At 45.6% G+C, this 23,347-nt stretch overlaps 1 protein-coding gene across 1 annotated transcript in view; it reads left to right on the top strand.

Moving 5' to 3' along the window:
* Nucleotides 1-377: 377 nt before the first annotated feature.
* LGR4 (leucine rich repeat containing G protein-coupled receptor 4) overlaps nucleotides 378-23,347 on the top strand; it is a gene marked incomplete at both ends in the record, with an annotated part of 56,529 nt that continues 33,559 nt past the window's right edge. Inside the window, 2 exons of the mRNA XM_079537677.1 lie at nucleotides 378-562; nucleotides 20,977-21,048. Of these exons, the coding sequence (XP_079393803.1) occupies nucleotides 378-562; nucleotides 20,977-21,048 (257 nt within the window). The remainder of the gene's footprint in view (nucleotides 563-20,976; nucleotides 21,049-23,347) is intronic.

Below are 23,347 nucleotides of genomic sequence, written 5' to 3'. Positions count from 1 at the left end.
CATACGCGCCTGGGCGCTGGGCGCAGAGCTGCTGCAGCCGCCGCCGCCGCTCGCAGCGACTGAGGCCGGGAGGGGTGGGGGGGGGAGCCGGGCTGCGCCGCGCTCCGCTCCGCGTCCGCCCCGCGGTCCGCTGGCCATGGCCGCCCCCGCGCCCTACCTGCGGCGCTGAGGAGCGGCGGGGCGGGGCGGCGACCGGGAGAGCTTTTTGTCCTCCTCCGCGGTGCTAGTTTTTTTTTTTTTTTTTTGTAATCATTATTATTTTTTATAATTTTTTTTTATTATTATTTTAAACCGTCGCTTTTATTTTTATTTTATTGTTATTATTGTTTTTTTTTCTTGCGGCGGGGCCGTGCCGCGTTGCGGTACGGTGCCCGGCGATGCGGTGCCTCGCGTTGCTCGGCCTCGTCGCCTGGGGCCTGGGCAGCTCGGCCGGGCCCAGCGGCGGGGCCTCTCCACCACCGTGCCCGGCCTCCTGCAGCTGCGACGGGGATCGAGGAGTCGATTGCTCCGGCCGGGGGTTGGCCGCGGTGCCGCCGGGGCTCAGCGCCTTCACGCACGCACTGTAAGTGGGGGGCGGAGGGGGGCAGGTGGGAGCGGGGCGCGGCGCCGGCAGCACAGCGCCTCCGGAGCTCCGCGGCTCCGCTTCACGGTGCGAGGCTCGTTCCGCTGCTGGAGGTGGGGAATCGGAGCTGCTGCTGGGAGAAGCGCTGGGCTGCGCTGGGTTTGGCGGCTTCCCGCGTTGTTGGGTTGTCTCGTGAAATGGAATCGGTGCGTCCGAAGAACCGGCAGCCGTCGCGGATCGGGCTGACAAAGAGCTTTAACTTGGTGTTGCTGTGCAGGTCAGCTCCCACAGGGCTGCTTCTGAGTGACTGGAACCCGAGCAGGCGCTCCCCAGCTGTGCTGATCGTAAAGGATGCTGTCGGTCCCTGTTTGTTTTTCTTTTTCCCATATTTACAGCGCAAAAACGGGGTGCCTTCGCGATAGCTCTGCGCTTCAATCAGACTCCTGTAGTAAGGCCGCTGGAAGTTCAGCATACAGAATGCTCAGTAGCAAGCTTCCTATTGCTTCCTATTCCGAACCTGCTCCGGCTGCGCCCGGGAGAGCTGTGCAAAGAAAGAAAGAAAATCAAATCGCTCCCTCCAGCTGACACGTCTGTGTCATGGCAAAGCGTCTTAGCGGTGTGTAGAGAAGAAAGGTTTTTGTGCTCCGTGTCGGGCAGCACGGTGATGCTAGGAAATCCCCTTAGTGCTGCTACGGGGCTTGTTGTGATTACAGCCATGGCAGCAGGGTCTGCAGCACAGGGATGGCTCAGAACAGGTTGGCAAACAGTGCTCTGTGGTAGTGGAGCAAATATATGGCTGCGTTTTGGCACTGGTGATTGAGAGCTGTTGCTGCGAGGCAGCACGTCGGGGGTATTGTGATATCAGAGCAGCAGCTCTGCTTCTAAATCAGGAGAGACAGGGCTTGAATCAGGAGAGCTGAAGGCAGGCATCTCAGCGTAGGGATTTTGGAAGATAGAGAGGTGTGGCAGCATTGGATCTGAGCTGTCTGAAGGTCTGGAGGGGATGGGTTGGATGGAGGAATGTGGAGGGAGTGGGGAGGACACGACCAGGGGTAATTAGTTGATGCTTCTGCTGTGGGCAGCCATTTGTTCCGTATAATTTAGGTAGGTGTTTATGTAGCTCTTAATTACCAGCTCCCCTGCTTTCTGCTTATGAAGGTTGGGATTCTGCTTGGTTGCAACGTAACTGTCACCCAGTGAGCTGATATGCCTGGGCAATAATGCTGAGGTGGTGGTGGCTTGGCTTTTGTAGTCAGTGCAGCACACTGCTGAGCCTTGCTCTGACACTTCACACACGTATGCTGGAACGCATTCATCTTCATGGGAAGAAGTCACGGCGGGGCGTGCTCACGGTGCTGCTTTGAGAACTGGAATTTTCATTTTGGGCTTAATAAGTAAAATAGTGTGAGTGGTCTGCAGGAGACAGAAAGCAGGTAGTTCTGGGTAATGGCTTCAGGGATATCTGAAATGGGCCTGGCTGCTTCCAGGGGCGTGCAGGACAGCCGTCTGTCCCACAGTCCTTTTGTGAATTGACCCCACAGTTATCACTTTTGTTTTAAACACTCCGGTTTTACTGTCAGTGTTCCAGTGTTGCCTTCTTTCGTTGCCTCCCAGAACGCTGGATCTCATTTACCCACTTTTGCCGCAGGGCTGGGTGTTCAGGATGAAGCAGCCCTCTTATCTGCTGGTCTCTATAACCTGTGTACCCTACAGTCGGCTGTGGGTGATTCCAGAGCTTCATGGGATGAAGATGTCACACTGAGGAAGGGTCCTATTTGACCCCATTGTCATGCAGGTTGTTCTGGCTGCTGCAGAGAGCTGATTGCCTTCTTTTCAGTTCATAGGCAGTGCAGAAGTACCTCCCCTGTCTCACGTTTGAGTTAATTTCCTGCTGTGTTTATGTATAAATGGCAAAATTATATGGTACTGTTTGGATTCAGCACAGTGAGTGTGTTTCTTTTTCTTTTTTTTTTTTGTTTTTTGTTTTTTGTCCCCTGGCACTTTTATTTGCAGAATGGTACTGAAAGGCAGTGGGTAGACGTGAGCTGTCTTTCTCTAACACCAGGTACCCACCTGCTGTGCTCTGCATCCCCTGGCGTCCAGTCTGCACAGCAAGGACCTGGAGGAGGCTCAGGGGATGCTGTCTAGCAGAGCTGCCACGCGAGAAGAAAGGTTGTCCAGACACAGCCAGGGCTCTGGAAAATGTAGCTTAATTGCTGTCCTCCTGAGATAGAAAGGCCTTATCTAATGAGAGGTTTGAAGGTTTTACAGTTACTCTGTTTAGTTTTTCACTTGCCTGTGCAACAAAGCAGTGATGCGCTGGCAAGTAATAAAAAGCTTATTCTGTCTTCCAGAACCAGGGAATGGAGCCGACCTGTTCCTCATTCCTCGTTTCTGAAGGGCTGCAGACAGCCCTCTGTCTCTGCTCTGGGTACTCCTCTGGCCCTGGTGCTGTAGGCCCCTGGTTTGCTGGGAACCCTTCCGTGGAATTTGTTGCTGTTTCAAAGCTTGATGCGTATTTTTATCCTTTGAATGTTTTCTGTTGGCAGCAAACTTGATGTTTGGCTGCTACCTCTCTTTTCCTTTTCTTCCTCCCAGAAAAAGGCCCGGCGCCCCACCGTAACAGATGATTTGTCAGGTATTTGGTGTTTGTTTTGCACGTTGAGGTCACGTATTTCAGCCATGTGTCATTTCTTCTTGGGTGCTCACTGGCAGGGGCTCGTAAATGTGACTTGGGGAACAGATATCGAGATAAGTCTGTAGCGTGGAAAAAAAAACAACCACCACAACTGGACTTCAGTGCAAGCAGGTTTGTGCTGGTAAATAATTAGCTCTTCAGTTCTCGAGAGGAATTTGCTGGTGACTCTCCGCCTGAGATGGAAAATATGGAAGCTGTAGTAGAACGGCTCAAAAACAAAACAAAACCCAAAGAAACTTCCTCCGCAAGGATCTTTATTTGTTTTGTATTCTACATCTAAGCCAGCAATTTTGCAGGACACAAGCTCTTATTTACCCAGAGAAAATTACTGGCCTGGATTTCAGAAGGGCTGAGCACCCTTCCTCCTTTTCAGAGGGAGCGGGAGCTCGGTGAGGGTCTCCCCATGTCTGCTTGTGCTCTTTCCTCCTTTCTGCTGCCCTGGTGCTCATTCCTGAAGCTCATCCTCATGTTGGGAACGGGCATGAGCTCATGTGGTGTTTATGGTCTGGAGAATTTGCAAACAGCTCAGGTTTGCCTGCTGCTTGTTTTGCAAATAAGCGAGGCAGCAAGGTGGCTGCCGGCTGGTTAGCCTCAGCGTTGCTCAGTTAGGAGGACTGAGTTTTTGGGCTGCAGCTTAGTGGGTTTGGGGGTTTTTGGGGATGACAGGAGGTCTGAAATAGCTGGGGAAAGAACTGGAGAAATCTGCATCATCCTAGAAATAGGTGACAGAGGTGGGAGAGGATTGGCAGGATAGGGTAGGACAGAAGAAACCATCCCTACATGGCAAAAAGAAATCTGTCAGTTCAGGCGCTGAGGATTTAGATGTTAGGAGACCCATGTAAACAGAGCCTTCAGCAGCATTTCCCACGTTAGAAGTCCTGGCTGTCCTCCCTACCTGGTTGGCTCACCATCTGCTGCGGCACTGACCCAGGATTTGGCTATAGGGAAATCCTCTTGGGTAGTATTTCATACCTGCCTTTCAAATACTGCTGCAGTTTTTTTGATAAGATATTTTCTAACTATTGTCTGAACAGTTCGGGTTATGTGGTATTGTTTTTTTTGGGTTCCCTTGGACCCCCTTTTGGAAACGTGGCTGCGGTTGTTAGCGTTCCCTTTGTGACTCAGAGGCAGCCAGTGGTGGTGGGCACAGAACTGGGTGCAGTTGTGGACATCAAGGTAGTTTGGTCAGGGTTGGGGCTCTGAGCACCTGCTGGAGCTTTGGGTGTCTGTGCATTGTAGGGGAGTCCCACTAGGTGACCTGTAAAGGTCCCTTCCCACTCAGACGATTCAAATGGGGAGCATCTACCATGTGTTGGTGCCCAGAAAGTGTAATTAAATCATGCCATTTCTGCATGTGATCTACCTGGCAAAAGAGCTGACCTTGTTTTTCAAAGTTCTGAGTTAGTGCTGCTGTCAGTGCCTTGTGCTGAAGTAGAAAGCTTGCAGTACAATCAAGTTGTGCTGTTCGTCATATGTATCTCTTAAAACCATGATCTCAAAAATAATGGGCAAGACAACTGCAAAACATTTGTCCTATAGAAGGAGGTTTCTTTTGTTTCTCAGGTGATGCCAGTTGGAGGCAGAGCTGCATGTCTGCTGGTATGACACAAGATTATTCCTACGAGGCATTATCAGCTCTCTTGTTGAAATGGGATCCTCAGCGTACCAATAGGTTTTGTTGTTGTTCAAGTCTAATATCGATAATTACACATTTAATTAAACCTCTTGCTTTAAAGTATTGAAGGTGATTTTGTTCGGGATTAAAATAGAAAAAGAGCCCAAGCTATTATGAGACATAAGAAACTCTTTAAAACTCAGCGTCTTATTCCTGCAAGCCCTGGGTTAAGAATGCAGGAGGAGCCTCAAACCACCCATATGTGGTCTGCAGAAGCTGTACAGAAGGTGCTGCCTTCTGGTAAGGAAAGAAGTGCTAATTCTTTTCCTTCAGGAAAAAATGGAAAGAATTTGCGAAGTTGTGAAGAGTGCCCTGAAAAATCAGGTCCTTGCAGCGAACAGCTGTACTCGCAGCATTTTCTTATTCAAATATGAGGACTTTTGTAAGCACTGTTCCTCCTCCTTTTCTCTCCCCCGACCAATCCTGGAGGAGTGCTGGGTCTCACATGGACTATCTTCACTCCGAAAGCTTGGAGAAAATGTGTTTGGACTTTTAAATGGTGCACAATTAACAATGAATCATAAATGGATGTGCAATTTCTGAAGTATGCAGGGGAGGCCTAAACCTGTTTAATTTGGCTTAATGATGCTGCAAACATGGTCATGCATTTTATAACCTTGTCCTGTGAAAATGTGTTGGTTTTTTTTTTGGGGGGGGGGGAATTTTCCCATTACATCCTTGACATGTGCACAGTTGCACATGAATAGCCTGACCCAGTGCCTCAGCGGGGAGAGCGGCATGGCCGTGCTTTCAATAGGCCTGTTACTACAAGGAAAACATATGGGATACTTCAGTCCTGTCTTTGCAGGCAGCACACAGGGTCTGCTCCTTGGCAGAGCTGCTGCGTCCAGCCTTCACTTGGCTCTCTCTTGTTATAAAAGCTTGCAAGGAGCTATCCTCTTTTTTTTTATATAGAATCATAGCGTGGCTTACAGTTGGAAAGGATCTTAAAGATCATGGAGCTTCAACCCCCCTAGCTCAGGGTGCCCAGGTCTCCATGTGCCTGGCATTGGGCACCTCCAAGGCTTGGGCGCCTACAGCTTCTGGGCAGCAGTGCCAGGGCCTCAGCACCTTCCAAGCGAGGAATTTCTGCCCAAAGTCTAACCTCAGCCTCCCCACTTGTAGTTTAAAGCCATTCCCCCTTGTCCTGTCGCTATCGGATCATGTAAAAATAATTACTTGATTCTATGATTCTAATTGGAACGCTTAGGTTTAAGAAGGGGGAGGAAAAAAAAAAAAAAAAGTAGTAAAATGGATTTGCTAATATTGACCAAACTGTTAATATTTTACAGAACTAGTGTGGCTCTTGCTAGGTGTAGAAAATCCATGTCTTTTCCAAGGGCAAATCTGCTGGCGCTGTGCTGAGTGTTCAGTGGAGACTAAATTTCTTGAATACCCAGCTTCAAGTAGTGACCTATTCAGAACTGACTTACTCTTGCTCGAAATCTCTTTTCCAGAAGTTTCAAGGAGTTTGTTGATCTGTTTGTTTGTTTTTTACCATCTTTCCCACAAAACCCTGGTCTCCGGGCCAGAAATGTGCAGTTAGGAATTTTAAGTAGGGTTTTGAGGATAATAAACAGCAGTCGTTCATGGCTTCAGCCTCTGCAATTGCGCTGCAAAGCCGACGTTTCCTTTTTAGAATCTCTCCTGAGCAGTCGTGCCAGTAAAATAAATCTGAAGTGTGTTTGGAAGAGAAGACTTTTGTTTAAACAACAGTGTGTCAGAATTCCTGCTTGAGAGTAGGACTGCCCGTACTGTTGCTGTCTCTTCATTCGCACAAGACAATTTTTTGTGCCCTAATAATGAATCGATCACATGGCTGGGAAGAATACCGTAATGCACGTTGGGTTGATGCATGTATCTAAATACTCTGGATTTTTGTCTAACCGACTTCATCCCACAGTTCTTTCAGGCAAAGCACATCACTGAGTCTCGGTTGATTTGGTGCCATCAGCAACGGAAAATGGAATGATAAGAGGAACGTCAAAAATGTCCTCTTTAATGCCATTATTTGCAGCTCTGAGGGTTCGGTGTCCTGTCGACGTCTGAGGGATGCCATGTGCAAGTTGTGATTAGTTGGGCAGTGTGAAATCATCTTCCTCCATGAGCTTCAGTTATGCTCGTGGAGAACACACAGTTAGGAATGTCTACACACTGCTCCCCCCAACATGAAGTTCCCTGTTAGGTGAGAATGCAGCTGTACGTTGAGCTTTTTCCCACAACCTTGGAGCAGTAAATATTGCTCCTGACAAAACGTGGTATGTGCTTGCCTACGTGGATCTCTTGAATGGTAAACACCCAAAATTGACTTTCCAAACTCTAGCTGCCTTTTTAAATAAGGCAGCCTTTCTTATTTCTTTCCATCCTGTTAGTGTTGTGGTGTTGAGGGTTACGTGTGTTCTCCAGCTTGCCTGTCTTCAACAGATATGAGCTCAATATGAATTTCCCTGTCGCTCCCTGAATTGTGAAGGAGTGCATGCTCCATATGTGCTTTTTGTTTTAAATGGGAATGTATGTAGGTCATCCAAGAAGCTTCAGCAAATAATAACTGAGTGTTTGTGTAATTAAAAAGGCAAACAAATGCTCTTCTGGTGCTGCCTTGCCAGCAAAAAGGCATTGCTTGTGCCTTAGAAAGGCTCTCTGCCCCAGATATGCAACTCGTGTAGAAGGAGGAGATGCTGTTGCAGCTTCACCATCTTCTCGGGGTTGTGCAAATGACTTTCCTTGGGTTTCTGCACAACAGCCCAAGGCTTCTGAGGAAGGGCTAGGCAAATAGCTCGTCTCACCTGTTCTCTTCTGTTAAAGCCATTCGAACAAGATGGTTTCCTCCATGTAATGGTGGAAGCACGGTGAGCACCTCCACTGCTGAAAATCTCAGGTGTATTTTAAGCATTTTTTAACTGTTGAAAAGATGCTATCTGTGGAGAGATTAATGAGCAATAAGTAAACTATGTTGGATCTGGGCTTGCAGAATGCAGTTTAACTGCTCTGGGTTTCAGCACACTCATTTAATTACTGGGTTACTGCATGCTTTCTCTGGGGGGTGAGAGTGTATGTGTGTGTGTGTGTGTGTCTAGGGGAAGCGTATGCGTTTATACAGAGTATGAATGCAGTTTGGGGATGCCATGGTTGTGTTGCTGAAACAACCTTGCTGCCTTAATTTCCCTTCAAGAGAATTGTGGATAGGCCTTACTGTCGTTTATACTTGATTACTTCATTGTTCACTTCCCCTATGTGATTTAACATGCACAAGCTTAATTATTCTTTTCTGGCCTAGGGAGAGATTTCCTTCCAATAATTACCTTCACTGCCCTTTACCCTTCTGCACGTTAGTCTGTTTGGAGAAACAACGTTGCTCAGTAAGCAATTCCAAACACAGCAGTGCCTGAAACTGTCCTGGAAACATAATTTATACCTTTTACATTTCATGTTAAGCTTCAGTGCGCTGCTAGATGTATAGAACTACCAAATTTCTCACTTAAATAAAGGCAGTAGGTACTTAGAAGAAAAGCACTGCTTTGCACCTCATTCTCGTGCTGCATGTGAGGTGATTCAGGTAAAAGGAAATATAAATTAGTAAATAACTTCCATTAATTCAGCCATTTCTTTTTACAAGCAACTGCTGTTTAGTCATATACTATTTAAACGTCAAAAGAGCGTGACTCCATCTGAGATGAATGTGATGCAGTATTGCCAGACTGATTGCTCCTGTGATAGCAAATAAGTACATATTTAATTTGGTGGAAATTTCTCAGGATTACATCTTTCTGATTTTTTTTTTTTTTTTATCATTGGATATTTCTTCCTTAAAATCTTTTTATTTTAAGGCAGTAATAGTTAGAGAAGAATCATTTAGGAAGGGGGGGGAGTGCAGAATTAGTTCTAGCAGCTTTGTCTTCTGCAACTTATATTAATCTGTGTGCTAAACAAGATATATCATCTGATATATCAAAGGGATGGGAATGCTGCCTTCTATGCTGTGTAACTGTACACAACTATTTTGTGATAAAAAGCTCAGTTTGTGTTGGATCCCTGGGATAGATGGTGCCTGTATTAGGATAAGTTATTTAACTTTATTATTAATTACAGAGCAAATGTGTTTATAAAATGGACTATCTTCATATATGTGGGAAAGATCAAGTGCTTTGAATGTGACAGTGTTATGTATGACTTTCCATTAAGCTGCCGTTGTTATATCCTGATGGTTGTTTATAGGCAAAACTAGAGGGATGGTATTGGAAAAGTGTGTATGAAGTGTGCATAGCCGTGTGTTTTTGTGTGGAGGTAGCTGAGGAAACAGAGGATCACAAGTCCAGTTTTCTTGTTGGGAATCAAAATGCGTGCTGCCAGGAGGGCGCACAGCCAGGCAGGCTGGAAATGCAGGTAGATCACTTAGACTGCTTTCCGTGGGTCTCCTGCTTTTCCATCGCAAGTGCATTAGATGTGTTTATATAAAGAATTGATCTCGTGTACATGATTAAACTTGACAAGCCTTAATCTCTGTTGCAAAGAGTGTGGGCTAGATAGTTCATGTGGTAGGTCTTTGTTTTTCATGTAAATACTTGTGATGTTGGATTTGCATTAAGTATGCTGTTTTTCTCTTGACGGTCTGGTGATAAAAATCTACTTAGGTTTAAATAGTGTAGTCATGTGAGTGCTGAAGAGACTGAAGGAAGAACTTGACCTTTTCAATAAGATTACTCATAACAAGTGCTTCTTTGGCCTCGTTTATCTATAATGGCAAGCAACAGCTATCAGATTCAATTTTGTCAGAGTTCCTGTGAAAGATTTCATTCAGATTTATGAATTTTCTTTTGAGAAACTGGAAAACACACTAAGTGTTCTTAGATTCTTGTGTCAGCAATGGTAAGCATTATTCTCTTTCCTTCGTATCAGGGGAGAATCCAGAAGGCCCAGAGCTCTTCTGCTGAATTTGGTTAGCACAACTGTTCCATCTGGGATGTGACTCCTAACCAAGCAAGCTGGGCAGATGCTGTGCCAGCAGGACACCTTGTGTGCTGATGCAGCTCGTTCTACTGGGAACACGGGCACGGAGGAGCAGTCCTCCACCAGCCTGTGCAGCCACTGTGCTGGCAGAGCAGGCCGTGTTATTTTATGCTTTTAGGCCATGGTTGTGAGAGCCATCAGTATTGAGTGCTGGGCCGTGCACTAGTGAGAAACAGGTCTTCCCCTTTGAGTGGCTGGGCCTGGGGCTTTTTCTGGGCATGGGAGGGAGGAGTTGAGTCTTGTTTTGCTTTTTTACACTATATTATAACAGTGGCATTTGTTGCTTCCAGTGTAACTTGGGTTCTGTTGTGATAGGACAAGGGGAAGCGGTTTCAAAATAAGAGGGGAGATTTAGGTTGGGCATAAGGAAGCAGTTTTTTTTACAGTAGGGGGTTGTGAGACACCGTCGCAGGTTTCCTAGAGGCAGTGGATGCTCTGTTCTTGGAGACGTGCAAGGTGCGGCAGGACGGAGCTCTGGGCGCCTTATGGAGCTGTAGGTGTCCCTGTTTCTTGCAGTTGGGCCAGACGACCTTTAAGGGTTCCTTCTAACTCAAAACGATTGTGTGATTCTGTGTGGTTTGGGAGTTTGTTTTGAAGGGTCTTTTGTCAGGTGCTCTCGTTGGGGTACTTGTATTGGCACAGTATGAGTTTGGATTGTATCTAATAACACCAAACATACCTGGGATGATGCTTTATGTTCATTTCTGAAATTTAAATTACTTCTTATACATCAACTTGAGAGCAAATTCCTGCTTGATCAACGTTGAAATTCCAGCAAGATCACTGCTGTAACAAGTCCTGGTGGACAGGCTTCCTGAAAATATACACTTGGAGTTCAATAATGCATATATTTCCAATCCCCTTTCTTTTTTTTCTTACCTTGTTGCAGACCTACATCCTATTTCTGTGTAGCAGGAGGAAGCAAGAACGCTGTGTGACAGCCATTGGGTATTTGTTGGCCATTAATTTGGCCGTCTCGGTGAAGACTCAGAGGGATTTTGGTGCCTAACGTTGGAGGACGGTTCCTGAAAGGCAGGTTGCTTCCTGGGCTGTGTAAATATGGGCACAAGCAGCTGGCTCTTGGGTTAGTGTAAAACAAACAGCAGCCAAGAGGAAGCAGAGAGGCTGCCGTTGCTGAGGCGCAGCCAAAGCCCAGGAGCAGCATGTGCTTTCAGGAGGTCTGCTGGCACCTTGTCACGCTGAAGACCTCCACGTGCATTGCAGGCTGATCATTGGAGAGGCCCCTCCAGCCAGCAGAGCCTACCTGAGTGTAGAGAAGTGCGATTTTCAGCCCATGCTGGGACCGCCAGGGCTGTCTGGCCGTGTCCGTCAGTCCATCCGTTCCGTCTGTCTGCCCGCCGTGGGGCTGGATGAGCCCCGTGCCCTTCTGGCACATCAATGGCCGACTGCATGCTGTTGGTGTTTTTTACCTTAAAATAGCAAGGAACCTACAGCAAAGAGGGGACACAGCAAACTCCAACTTGTCTTTTATTGCCGATAATATTTAAAAGCTGAAATGTAACAGTATTTCGGTGGTGAATACGTGGAAATTGTGTATACTGCTTAATGTGTTTCAGAAATCCCTGTTACTTTTCTTCCTTAAATACAAGAAAACAGGCGTGTAATGCCTCATTGAAAGGAGCCTGTAGGGGTGCTTTGTGAGGGTCTTAATTAAGGGCTTTGAAAGACTAAACAAAAGGAAAAAGAAAATGCTGCAGGGTTATTGTTATTCCAGCCCATTGGCTCAGCTAGCTGCCCATCCATTGGTGCCTTCTGTCCATTTGGGAGCTGAATGACACTTTTGTTCGTGGTTAACAGAGGTGAAAGAAGCCAATTATTGGCTGTCTTTTCCACAGGGCAGCTGCAGACGGATTTAACTGCGGGCAAATATGGACTTTTCTGCCACAAGGATGGTTGTGATGACAGTTAGTTTTGTGGAATTGTATGAAAGAAAACAGATTTTTTTATTTTTTTTTCCCCTCCAGTGACTTGTGTAGATGTTTATTGAAAACTACAGTGAATATGCTGGCTTGGAGTAGGGCTGCCTAAATGGCTGGGTTCCCTGCGCTAGCAGTGTACTCAGGTTGTGTGACAGAGTAGATTAACTGTAGAGTGTTTATTTTATTTTATTCATTGGTTTGCAGTGTGCATTAACCCTGTTATGGTCGTCAGACCATGCTTAGCTGCTCTGTGATATAGCTGCAGAATGACATTTGCAGCTAGCAGACAGCCCACAGCTGCAAGATTTAGGGACCTCAGGAAGCATCTTTGAGCTGGGAACTTGCAGCCTCCTCTCCCACATCGCCATCAGTTAGTTCAGAATGTTATAATGGCCTTTCCTACACCCTTGTTTTTACTTTCTCCTCGAATATCTTTGTTGGAACCTATGCTTTTAGGTCATGTGAATGAAAAGGTTTGGCTGATGATGAACTGGGCTTGCAACTGTGTTGATCCTGGAGATGTTTGCTCCAGTTTGGGGCAGTTGTAGATAAAGAAGAAGCCATGTCTCGTTCACAGTTCATCCACTGAGGTTTGTTATGCCAAAATCCATCTTAGCTGCTCAGCAGGCCTGCTGGTGATTGCAGTAGGGTGGCAGTGGGGGCCCCTTCTCTAGCCACCCAAAGTCTGCATTTAGCCATGGTTTATAATGATAGTGTGTGCATTTGTGTATGCATATATATGTATTTGTCATCCGTCAGCTGCTTTCAGGGCAGGGCCCCAGCTCTGCCAAGCTGCTGAGAACATGAACTGTGTGTGAGCAGTGCTCTGAAGTTGTTCGTGCAGTGTTGGCAGTGATGGCAGCACACGCAGATGTGCTGGCAGTGAAAGGGCTGACCAGCTGAACCTGTAGCTGATCTCTGAGAGTGTCCTGGCAGGCATTTCGTGTGGCTCTCCTTTAGGTTAGTGTCTAAGGCTCCTTGGGATGTAAGGGTGGACGTGAATGACCGCTGTACTTTGCTGTGCGCAGTGGACTTGGCCATACATCTCAGATCAAAAAGAGGAATGTAGCTGAAACCAGCATAACTCAGCATGGTGGAAAGCCTTTTACTCAAATTGGGAATTACTTTCCTGTTAAAATGCTATGCTGTAGCTGACGATTAAGAATTACCAAACCCTACGTTTTGCATCTTAGCAAAACTGAGTAGCTTGTTTGTCATTAGCCAGCTCGAGGTGCCTCAGAAAGTGCCATGTGAAAGCACATTTAGTTCTATAAAGGCAGTTCCAGGTGCTGCCATGAAATCTATTTTGACACTAGAAAGCAGCACTGTGTGCTTTTTGTTTTCCCACAGCATATAGATAATTATAGAGCTGTACTGCAGAAAAAGCTTGTTTTTGTTGTTGTTTTTTTGCCAGAAATAATTTTTAGTTGCATCCAAGTTATGTGTGTTATGCAAGTGAAAAAAATCCCCAAAGGTTGGCACTGTTGTCTATAGGTTTGGTCTGGTTGAAATGTTTATATTTTCTGTTCTGACTTAATCCTATCAGTGACTGTGTTCATACGCTAATTTTGTTTTGCCTTTTTTTGCTTTGGTCTCCTAAAAATGTCGGGCTTACCCAGAGTTCTGAGGCTCGAGTTGCTTTCTAAACATTGGGTGGGACAGACGAGCAGACCAAAATAAACCAGCAGAAAACGAGTAAAATTCAAAATACTTGGAGTTACTGAAGTTGGCTTTTTTGTGCAGTTGAATTTGCAGCCGTTCACGTGCTCCTTCTTAACAGAGCAAAACGATGAAGCGAAAGCAGAAGACTTCCATACGTGTGTGCATGTAAAAGGATAGTGCTGCGTTTCTGTTGGTGATTTTAAGTGCTGGGCTCTGTCAGAAACATCCATAGCTGTATCCCTGTCTTCTTGAGAGTTGGTGGTGCCTGGTCGGGGCTGTGGCCAGAGGCTGCCAGCTCCTCCAGCAGCGCTGGGCTGCCACTGTTTGTTGTAGGGCTGTTGCTAGGAGGAGCGAGATGTGCTGTCCTGGAGTCCAAAGGGTGAGCCTGGCTCTCTGGGTCCTCGGAGGCGTTGAAGCTGCTTGGAATTGCCCTTGGAGCTGTGCGTGGAGCTCAGCGTGTTGTGGGTGTTTGTGGCTGAGGAGCAGGGACGTGAGAAGGGAGGTGGGGAGGAAAAAGAAAGCAAGATGGGCTTTACTAAGCTGGTTAGGTTACATAGATTGGTGCTGTCGTTTAAACTTCAGCAGCGGTTGCTCACAAAAGCTTTTGATGAGGGGAAAAGTGCTTGAGAGTTCCCTCAATAGCTGTGTACATAACATTGACCTTGTCACATGTGTGGAGTGTCTGTATTGGATTTAGCCTTAAATTAAAACGCTGACATGTCCCTAACCTGGGACTGACTTAACTCATGAATGAAAATAGAGATGCATGGGGTTGTAATGTTGATGGTTTACTGTGAAACTCAGATGCCAATACCATCCTGTTTGAGGTGGGCTGCAAGCATGGTGTTAAACTTCATTTACTTAAGGCACGACAAATGTCTTTTTGTCAAACTCTTTAGGGAATTTGGTGTTGATTTTGTTGATGATGTAGCTGTGTGTTGTGTCTTCTTTAGTTGTCAAGTCTTCCTTGCCTTCTTTAGTACCTTCCCTCCTTCCTGTAGGGAGGACAGAAAGCAGAAGGGTTATTATTTATATCCAGATGATTGGTCTGATTTTTCTTAATGATCTGATTACAGCATGCTGCCTATAAGCAATTACACAGTGGAACACAAGTCAGCTTTCTTTGTCAGCAAATAGGGTGTAACTGCACCCTGGGGGTGCCATAGGTTGTAGCCTAAAGCATACAACCTGTTGCTGTCTTCTCTTCTCCCCCACAACAAGGCTGCACTTGTCAGATTTGTGCGTGGAGGCTTATGGATTGAAAATTCCTTCTGGTCACCTCGGCTGGCTTCTACAGATCATCTCCAGTTTTGCCAGCAAGTGCTGGTTGTTAAGAATAGTTTGGATGCAAGTCTGCACTAAGGCGAGCGCAGTATCCCAGCTGCCTTGGATGTCAATGATGGTTTGTACTTCATGGCTTTTAAGAACTTGGAAGTCAGAGAGTGCTTTGATAGAACCACGTGGAAGCTTCCGTGCCCAGAGCTGGGGTGGCACGCAGGATCCCGCACAGACCCTGGATGTGGAAGGTCCCAGCTTCTGTTCTGCTCCACCAACACTTCTTCACAGCCTCCCGAGGGCCACTTGGTCCCATCCTATAACAGATACCTGTGGGTGTGTGAAGAGTGTCTCAGCACAGATGTACCCTTAGGCTGTTTGTCTGCCGTGCCTGATGCAGTCACGGCCAGTTTTTGTGCTCGCTCCCCGGGTCAGAGAGTAAGCAAATACCAAAACCTGAATGATGTATCATTTCACTCTGCTTTAAATAATTTCTACATCTGTGAGGGAAATACTCTTACATCGAAAGGCATTTTGTTTCTCTCTCCAGCTGAAAATAAGCTCTTCCTTCAGCCCCAATCCCACACCGAACTTGTGGCTCTTGAGAAGTGAATGGCGGAGCACAGGAACTCGAGCTGTATTTCAATTCCGGGCTGTGATCCCTTTAGCAATAACTCATTGGAGCTCTCTTGGTTAATTCCACACCATGTGTCAACAGAGACCATTAATCCTACGTGTGATTGCTTAATGGCTGGCCCACTGTGACTCAAATACCAGTCCAAAATAGGTCTTTGCATACAAGTATTGTTCCCTCCAGTATCTTGATGATGGCTTGACTGACACATGAATAGGGTACATTAGAGCTAGTTACTGTGTCTGAAAGAAAGCTAAGACATCATGTTGGAGGAAAAAAACAGGTTGATGTGACATGAGAAGAAGGAAGGACAAATATGGTGGGGAAAGAGGGGAATGTTGCTTCTGTTGCAGGAACAGACCTGTCTGGCATTTTTTAGCCTTTCTGTGGCTGTCAGTGAAAATGTTTTAGGTCCTGCTTCAGCAAAATGCCCAAGGCTGACTGGCATCAACAGAATGCATATGCGTTTGAGGTATTTTTCCTGAAGCAGGGCTCCGTGTACCTCATTTCTTAAAGCTGCGGTGTGCCTTGGCCCCCTCTCTAGCCAGGATTTGTGGCTGTTCTGAATGGCAGTGGCTCCCTGAGGAAGAATCTTACGTGCTTCATCCACAACTGAGCATTGCCTAGAAAACTTCTCGAGTGGCTGAATGCTCAGGTGAGCAGCAAACCTTGCAGGCAAGGAGTGTCTGCAGCCAAGTGTTTGTCCAGAGCCAGTCAGGGTGACACGTTGAACCGTGCTCCTGGCTTCGTGCTGCAGTGCAAACAAAAGGTGATAAGGTGCTGTGGGTCTGTAGGAAGCAGTGGTGTGTTTGCTGGGTGGGAATGCAGCAGCGTTAATGCCTTGGTCAGGGAAGAGGTTGACTAAGCCTTGAAGTATTTGGATATTTCCTTTCTTACAAGAATGTTTCTTAGAAGTGGAAAAGGAAACATTTGCATAAATTGCATGACTGATATGCTTATTGTGAGTGCAAAATTAAGTTATGCGTCCAGAAAATGTTTCTGGGCTTTTCAAGCACTGGAGGTCTGTGGTCATTTCAGGGGCAATAAGACCATATTTAAGATTAATGAGGAATAATATCTATTGTAATTCAAAACACGGTTCCAAACATTTTTTCTAATTAAAAGAAGTGGTAAATGAAGTCTGGAAGGAGAAAACTGTGCTGGGGCCTGGCAGTAAGAATGGGAAGATATGGGGTAGCTGCCCTGGCCCATTGGTAATTGGGCTGACCCCTGCCTAGCCCTCATCAGAAGCTGGGGAATACAGGTTCTAAGCTCAGTGCCAAACACTGGGCCACCTGTGTGCCGTTACTTTATGCTTGTTAACTAATGGCACGGGTCGAGGTGAGCAAACCTTGCAGTGAGAAATGTGTGGTGTTGCCATCCTGGGAGGTGTTCAAGAACCATGAAGATGTGGCACCGAGGGACGTGGTCAGCAGGCATGGTAGGAATGGGCTGATGGTTGGACTTGATGATCTTAGTGATCTTTTCCAACCTTAATGATTATATGATTCTATTCTGTTATGTCTAAAAGGTAAGAAATAAATTTTTTGACGTGTCACGTCACCATTTTTGAAATTCAGATACTGCTGCAAGGTCACTTTCCAAGTGTAGGCTTTTCTGTGGGCATCATCTTTCCTTTTCTTGATGTTTGTTTGCCTTGGCATTTGTGATTTTTTAGCTGCTGGGGCTGGCATGCCTGCATATAGTAGATCCACATATTGTAGTTGCATTAATGGAATTCACAGTCTGGGCAATTAGTGTTCAGTGTGGTGTCTGTGAAGTAACGCTTCTGGAAAGTAATTGTTAGCTTCTTGTTATCAGGGATATACAGGAAAACAACAACAACAAAAAAAGCCCGACGTTTTCTCTTTTTAATTGAATGAATTTAATTAAAATTTAACTGCTGACCCTCCAGGCTTTCTGCACTTTCATTACATACCAAATATGATTAAGATGTGGGACACTGTTAATGTAAACTGACTTGCTTTGTCCCCTGAGAGTTTTTATATCTATCCTGAAGGAATTGGCCAAATGGGAAAGTAACTCTGAAGCTGAGGTGGAGTTCAGCTGTTGGTCTCCGCTGCGACTGCCTGCTGGGATATGATTTGGTTGTGTATCAATTGGTTTTCATCCCGTGAGCACGTTCCTCCTAAGGGGTTCAACGCTGAGCCCCGCAGCGCTGCTTGAACCAGCCTGGTTCACTTGGCTCGGCTTCTGCTCCAGCCCGCTGTCTGTCTGTGGAGCTCCTGACCCATTAGTGTGGATGCAGCAAGCACTGATGCTGGCCCAGCGGAAAGAATCCAGTACGGAGTGTGCACAGCTCTCCTGTGAGACCTTGTGCAGCCAGAACTGTTCTACTGTTGTCATGTTTGAATTTTGCTGTTATTTGATTGCTGGTAGAGGTGCGTGACTGGCAGTAATGAGGTCGTAAGAGAAGCACTTTTGGGACTTGCACTGGCTTGTGCCCTCGGAGCGTTAGTGTCCTTTTCTGAAGCTTTGTTGGCTGGACTTAACCTGGATTCTGTTCCAAGTGATGACCACTGCCATACAGCTGCGTATCGGACCAGCAGTTCTTTGACTGTCTAAAAAGGGGGACAGGAACCATTACTGTGATTTTAATGTTCCCTGTGGTAATGGGCAACGCATTGTTGCTGAGTGTTTTCCAGCACTGTGTTGTATTACATTTTCAGTAATCTGGCTTATTTAATGTTTGAGTTTTTAAAAAATACTGACAACTGTAGCTTTTCCTATTACTACTGAAGCTAGATCAGTGTTACTACCTGGGGAATTTTACATAAGAGTAGGACCTTTTACCTAATTGTTTTTGTACAAGTAGGTGGGAGGGCTTTATTCAAATATAGATAACTCTACTTAAATCATTTTGTAAGTGTTATAATTAAATAGCTCAGTGGCAGAGGGCCCAGAACTTGGAAAAGACTGAATGGAGCCTGCAGTATTACATGCTATTATCTATCAGCAAACAGGTTAAGCTTGCTCAGAGGGAGTATTTTATAGGATTTTAAAGGTGCCTTGTTGAAACACGATCTTCTTTCCTTCAACAAACACTCCTCTCCCTCCTTCCCTTTCTCCTTCTAAGGCTCACAAAAGATAGGTGGAGGGACAAAAAAGTTAGCTGCTCATGAAGCACAGAAGTATTTCAAGTTTATTTTTTAAGCGGCCCATTGTGACTGGCTTTGGCTGAGGTTTTCCTTTTCAGTCGCTGGCTACTGCAGGTAGATGTCCCTTAGTTCAGACACTCCAGCACTGTTCTCCTGTTCTGTGCTCATTAGTGGGTGTTGCTGTAGCTTTGCCAGGCGGGAGAAATCAGGCTCTGCTGTACATGGGAGAATGAAACAATATTGCCCGGTAGGTTTCTGCAAGATGCTTGTGGTTCATCCTTCTTTCTGTTTCCCTTGTCCGGAAAGAAGACTGAAACTTGCAGGGTAGGCCGCAGCTGTTGTCCACGTGCGAGCCTGGTTGATGGCTCAGCCACCCAGCAGTAGTGCTGTCGGAGGGAGAAGCAGGCTGTTTACTGCTGTTAATCTCTTCTGCCTGAAATGGCGAAACTAATTGCAACGATAGGGCCGTGATTCATGCCATCCCCTCCGTGCAGCTTTATGTTGTGCAACGCATTGCCACCTTGGGCTGCTCATTGTTGCAGTTTCGGTGCCAGCTCCGTGCCTGATCACGCCCTGACCTGCCCCAGCCGAAGGTGGTAAGAGAGCAGGGATTTGCGCAGCTCCTCCGTACAGATAAGCCGAGTTAATGGCTAACTGCTGGGAGCTGCAGCTCTGCCTGGCCGCGCCGCCAGCGGCGTTGGGCCCGCAGTGTGGTGTGCTGGGGAGCTCCTATCCCAGCAGCAAGTCTGGGGTGCAAACCCACCGCCTTTAAGATGCGCAGTTGAGCTTCAAATGTACCACTAAATGTCAGGGTAAGCAGGGTTTTTTAACAGTTGCTCTGCTATTACGTGCAGAGCAGTCCCCAAAGAACAAACCCTAGTGTGCCCCTGCTACTTGTCTGCTGCTGTCGCTTCTGTTTGAGGCAACTTGGTAATAAAACCAGCTTTGCAGCAGAGCAGTGGGGTAGGTACACCCTGAACGTTCATATCGTAGTACTGAGTTTGGAATCACGATGCATCTTTTTGTTAGAAATGCAATTTTGCTGAAAATGAGATTAGAGTTTGTGGATATTGACGATGCTTCTCAAATCTTCATTGTTAAGGTGTTCTGGTTAGTGCTTAGTCCAGAGAGTCTACTGTGCTGAAATGATAGGTGCTAACGCTTGGAGCTACAGACAAAGCATTCTTTGCTAATTTCGGATCCCAAAGAAAGCTGAAATTACGTAGAATTTGGACGCCAGCCACGCAAGATGTCTACGTGATTTCCATCAACTCTTTTGAGGATTGCCTGGGATGTTTCTGAAGATTGGACCTTTCTGGCTCTAGGAACTTCAGGGCTGTTGCTTTCAGATGGATGGGATTGCATACTTCTGTCCTAAGAAGCACCGTGTGCTGCATGCAGAGTTCTTGACAAGCTGCAATGTGTCCATCTGTGAAGTGCTTTCCAGTGACAGCAGTACCAAGGAGCATCGCTGACTCTCCTTAAACTCACTGAATTTATGCTTAAACAAAGAAGTAGCAAAGTATAAAGTAAGGACTGGTGTTGTTTCCTGAATTGTTATTAGGCAGTTATTAGTTTAATTATCGAGCTGAATTGGTTTTGTGCTACTTCTTGTACTGAGTAATGGTTTGCTTTAGGAGGAGATTATCTGTGATGGTTGCATAGATGTGAACTGAGGTGACGGCACCAAGTTTGCCACTTATTCCTCATTTGGAAAGCAGAAAGCTGAACAGGTCTGCATACCTATCATGTAAGCACTTGCTGCTGGCCTGCCTCTGCTCATGGCCTGTGAGTGAAATCTGCTCAAAGCTATTACCTTGAGGACGCCTATAGGTTTTGTAGGAAGGAAAAGAAAAAAAGGACAGTGGTGGAGCTGGGACATGTTTCTGTTCCAGAAGCTGTTTGTCAGGAGCTCTTTGAGTCCCAATGCATGTCCCAATTTATTTTTGTGTGTTGTTTTTTAAATGAAGGCATTGCGGGGTGAAAATGTGAATGCTGGGTGGCTATAATCTTTAAAGTTTTTTTCTCATATGCTGTGGTTTTAGAGCGGCCTTAACCATGTGTTGAAATTGTGTGCATGTGGAAGTTGGTGAAAATCAGTGCTGGGGATAACAGCACCATATTGACTCTACCATGCATGCGTACCCTGTAGGCTTCTGGTCTTTTTGTTAGCAGAAAACATTTTTATCAACACCTCATGATAAAGGTTTGCTTTTTTTTTTGCTGGGACTGGAGTCTTAGGTTACTAGCCTTTGAAAATTTGGCTTGAATATTTCTAGAAAGTTACTGGAGTTTGATGCTTGAAAGCTTCTGTTTGTTATCAGACCACCTCCACCACTTTTTTTTCCTAGAGTGTGAAAATCTCTTACCGTTCGCTGACAAATCTCTGTTTCTTCTTCCCCAGGGATGTCAGCATGAACAACATCACCAGGCTACCAGAGGATGCGTTCAAGAACTTTCCCTACTTGGAAGAGCTGTAAGTGTTTTTGCACGAGTTCGTTTTGCTACGACATCCTATGGCCGTGTAAAAGTGGAAGGTGGCTGGGGAAACAGTGCTGAGAAAAGTTGTGAACAGAGAAAGCAATTATGCCTTAAAAAGAAATAATAATCCTCTACGTGTTTGGAAACCGGAACAGTAAATGCTACTTACAAGGGACTTTTTACGGTAATTATTTTAATCACGGCTAGAGTGATGACACATCCTAATTACAGTGTTATCCAAAGATGATATGAGAGGTGTGTAATTACCATTGTTTCCGATGGAGCTACAGTATAGCTGTTGCATAACTTCCATAAAATACACGTTGTTTCATTTACTGAGCAGCTTGCTCCCTTTGCCCCTGCAGGCTGCAGAGGCAGTGCTCAGGAGCACATCCTGACCTGCTTCAGAACCTTGAGTTTTGTGGTTCAGGACTTTTTATCGCTCTCCAGCTCCCGCAACCCACTTGTGACCTGTCCCTCTCTCACCTTTAGGTTTTATTTAGGTGGTACCTGCACTTCTGAACTTTAACCCCCGTGCTCACGTGCCCAGTATTTTGCTGAACCGAAGCGTTCACTGGGTTGCCTTTGCAGCTGAATCACTCCTTAACAGCATAGCACTAAATGGGATTGGGTTTGAGAGCTGTTTTCAGAGTTGATAAGTACAGGGAAGGCTTTGACTTACTATTTCAGTAAGCAGTGACAAGTGACTTCTGTCCGCCTTAGTTTCCTGATCTGTAAAGTAGGGTAATGGTTCAACCTCCAATAAAAAGCAGCAGGGAAGGCAAAACCACTTTTTGCTCTTGCATTTTCACTATGCCAAAGTAGTATTTCACATGTCAAAGACTATTTAAAATACAAAATAAGGCTGTCCCCGTTTGTGATTTTGCAGAGACTGGAACTGTGAATTTCATGTTAAGAGATTCTGTTTTTGATAAATGCATCTCAGGGAAATAATAGTTCATTTCTCAAGAAGAGACAAACCCTTAGGAGTAGGGGAGCGTTGTTCCAGCTTCTAAAGAAAAGGAAACTGAAACAAAAAAAAAAGCCAGTTGTAGAGGGCAGCAGGTTAAACTGATACCGTCGGAAAATGACAGATAAAACCTGGAATCTTCTGACTCTAGTTATCTGTTATAACTGATACATCTGTTCCATCTCAGTGGACCAAAACTATGCAGAAGCTGATAGAGATGGCTGTAAAAAAGCTTGTCTTCCTGAAGGCTTCTCTGTGTGTGTTCCTTCTGCTGCAGCTGCACTGTTGGGTCTAATAAGGAGTTCTACCTTTGCTTGAATTTTGGTCTCTGGTCTATGCTGACAATGTAGCAGCTGCCATTGGTAATACACTTAAATGTCTCTGTTTCCACTGTGCTTAAGTAGCTCTGGTTTGGTTTTCAGTGCAGTTGTGAATGTCAGCTGAATTGCATTTGTGGTACTTTTCTTCCTGCTTACCAGTTTTGTTTGCTTACATCTTACTTTAAGCATAGCTTAAATTTATAGTAAATTCTAGTATACCTCGTGGAGAAAGATTTATTTACCAGGATTTCAAATGGTGCATTTGCATGATTGACATGATATGAGAAAGGCTACTGCATGGCTTGAGTAATCAATTAAAAAAAAAAAAATTAGAGGCCTGGGGGAAGCTTGCTTGGCTCTTGTATTGGCCAGCGCTCCCTATGTGCTTTATAATATGTGCTACTGTCTGTATGTATCTTGTTTTGTTAGCCTATATTTGTAGTGCTTTTCTTCCCCAAAACGTTTTTTTTTTCACACCACATGTAGAAACAGCCAAAAATGCTGTTTTCTCAACTGCATCCCCAAGTTGAGGTGAGTGTGGGAGCCTTCGTTTGTTCCCTAGAAGTAATTAAGCAATAAAACATAACTGGTGGGTGTGCATATTGCGTAACTTCCATAAACCCAGGGGTGTGTCAGGAGGTAAAGAAAAAAGGCAGAGCCTTCAGCCACCATCTGCGTGCTTATAACCTAACTGCTCTCTGCTACATGCACCTCGTTGTCCCCCCGGATTCTGACGTGTCATTCCTCAGGAGGAGAAAAAAAAAAAAGGCTGGCATTAAGCTCAGAGTTCTGTGTGAACACCCAAAAGCTTTGAAAGCTTACCTTCTTATCTGTAATAGCCAGCACCAAACAAGACACGCCTGGGTTTCATTCTGCTGATTCCATTTTCTCTGTGGGACGGGCTACAGAAGTACAGACATTCCTGGTCTTCAGTTTTCCTGGTTGTTTCTAGAACAAACAGTCATACTTCCCGTTGTACAACCACAATTTTCCCTCTGCACTCA

This window comes from Tetrao urogallus (assembly GCF_951394365.1).
Source record: "Tetrao urogallus genome assembly, chromosome: 6".
NCBI classification, from domain to species: Eukaryota; Metazoa; Chordata; class Aves; order Galliformes; family Phasianidae; genus Tetrao; species Tetrao urogallus.
The sequence above is the reverse complement of the archived record's forward strand: the minus strand, read 5'-3'. Positions and strand labels throughout refer to the sequence as shown.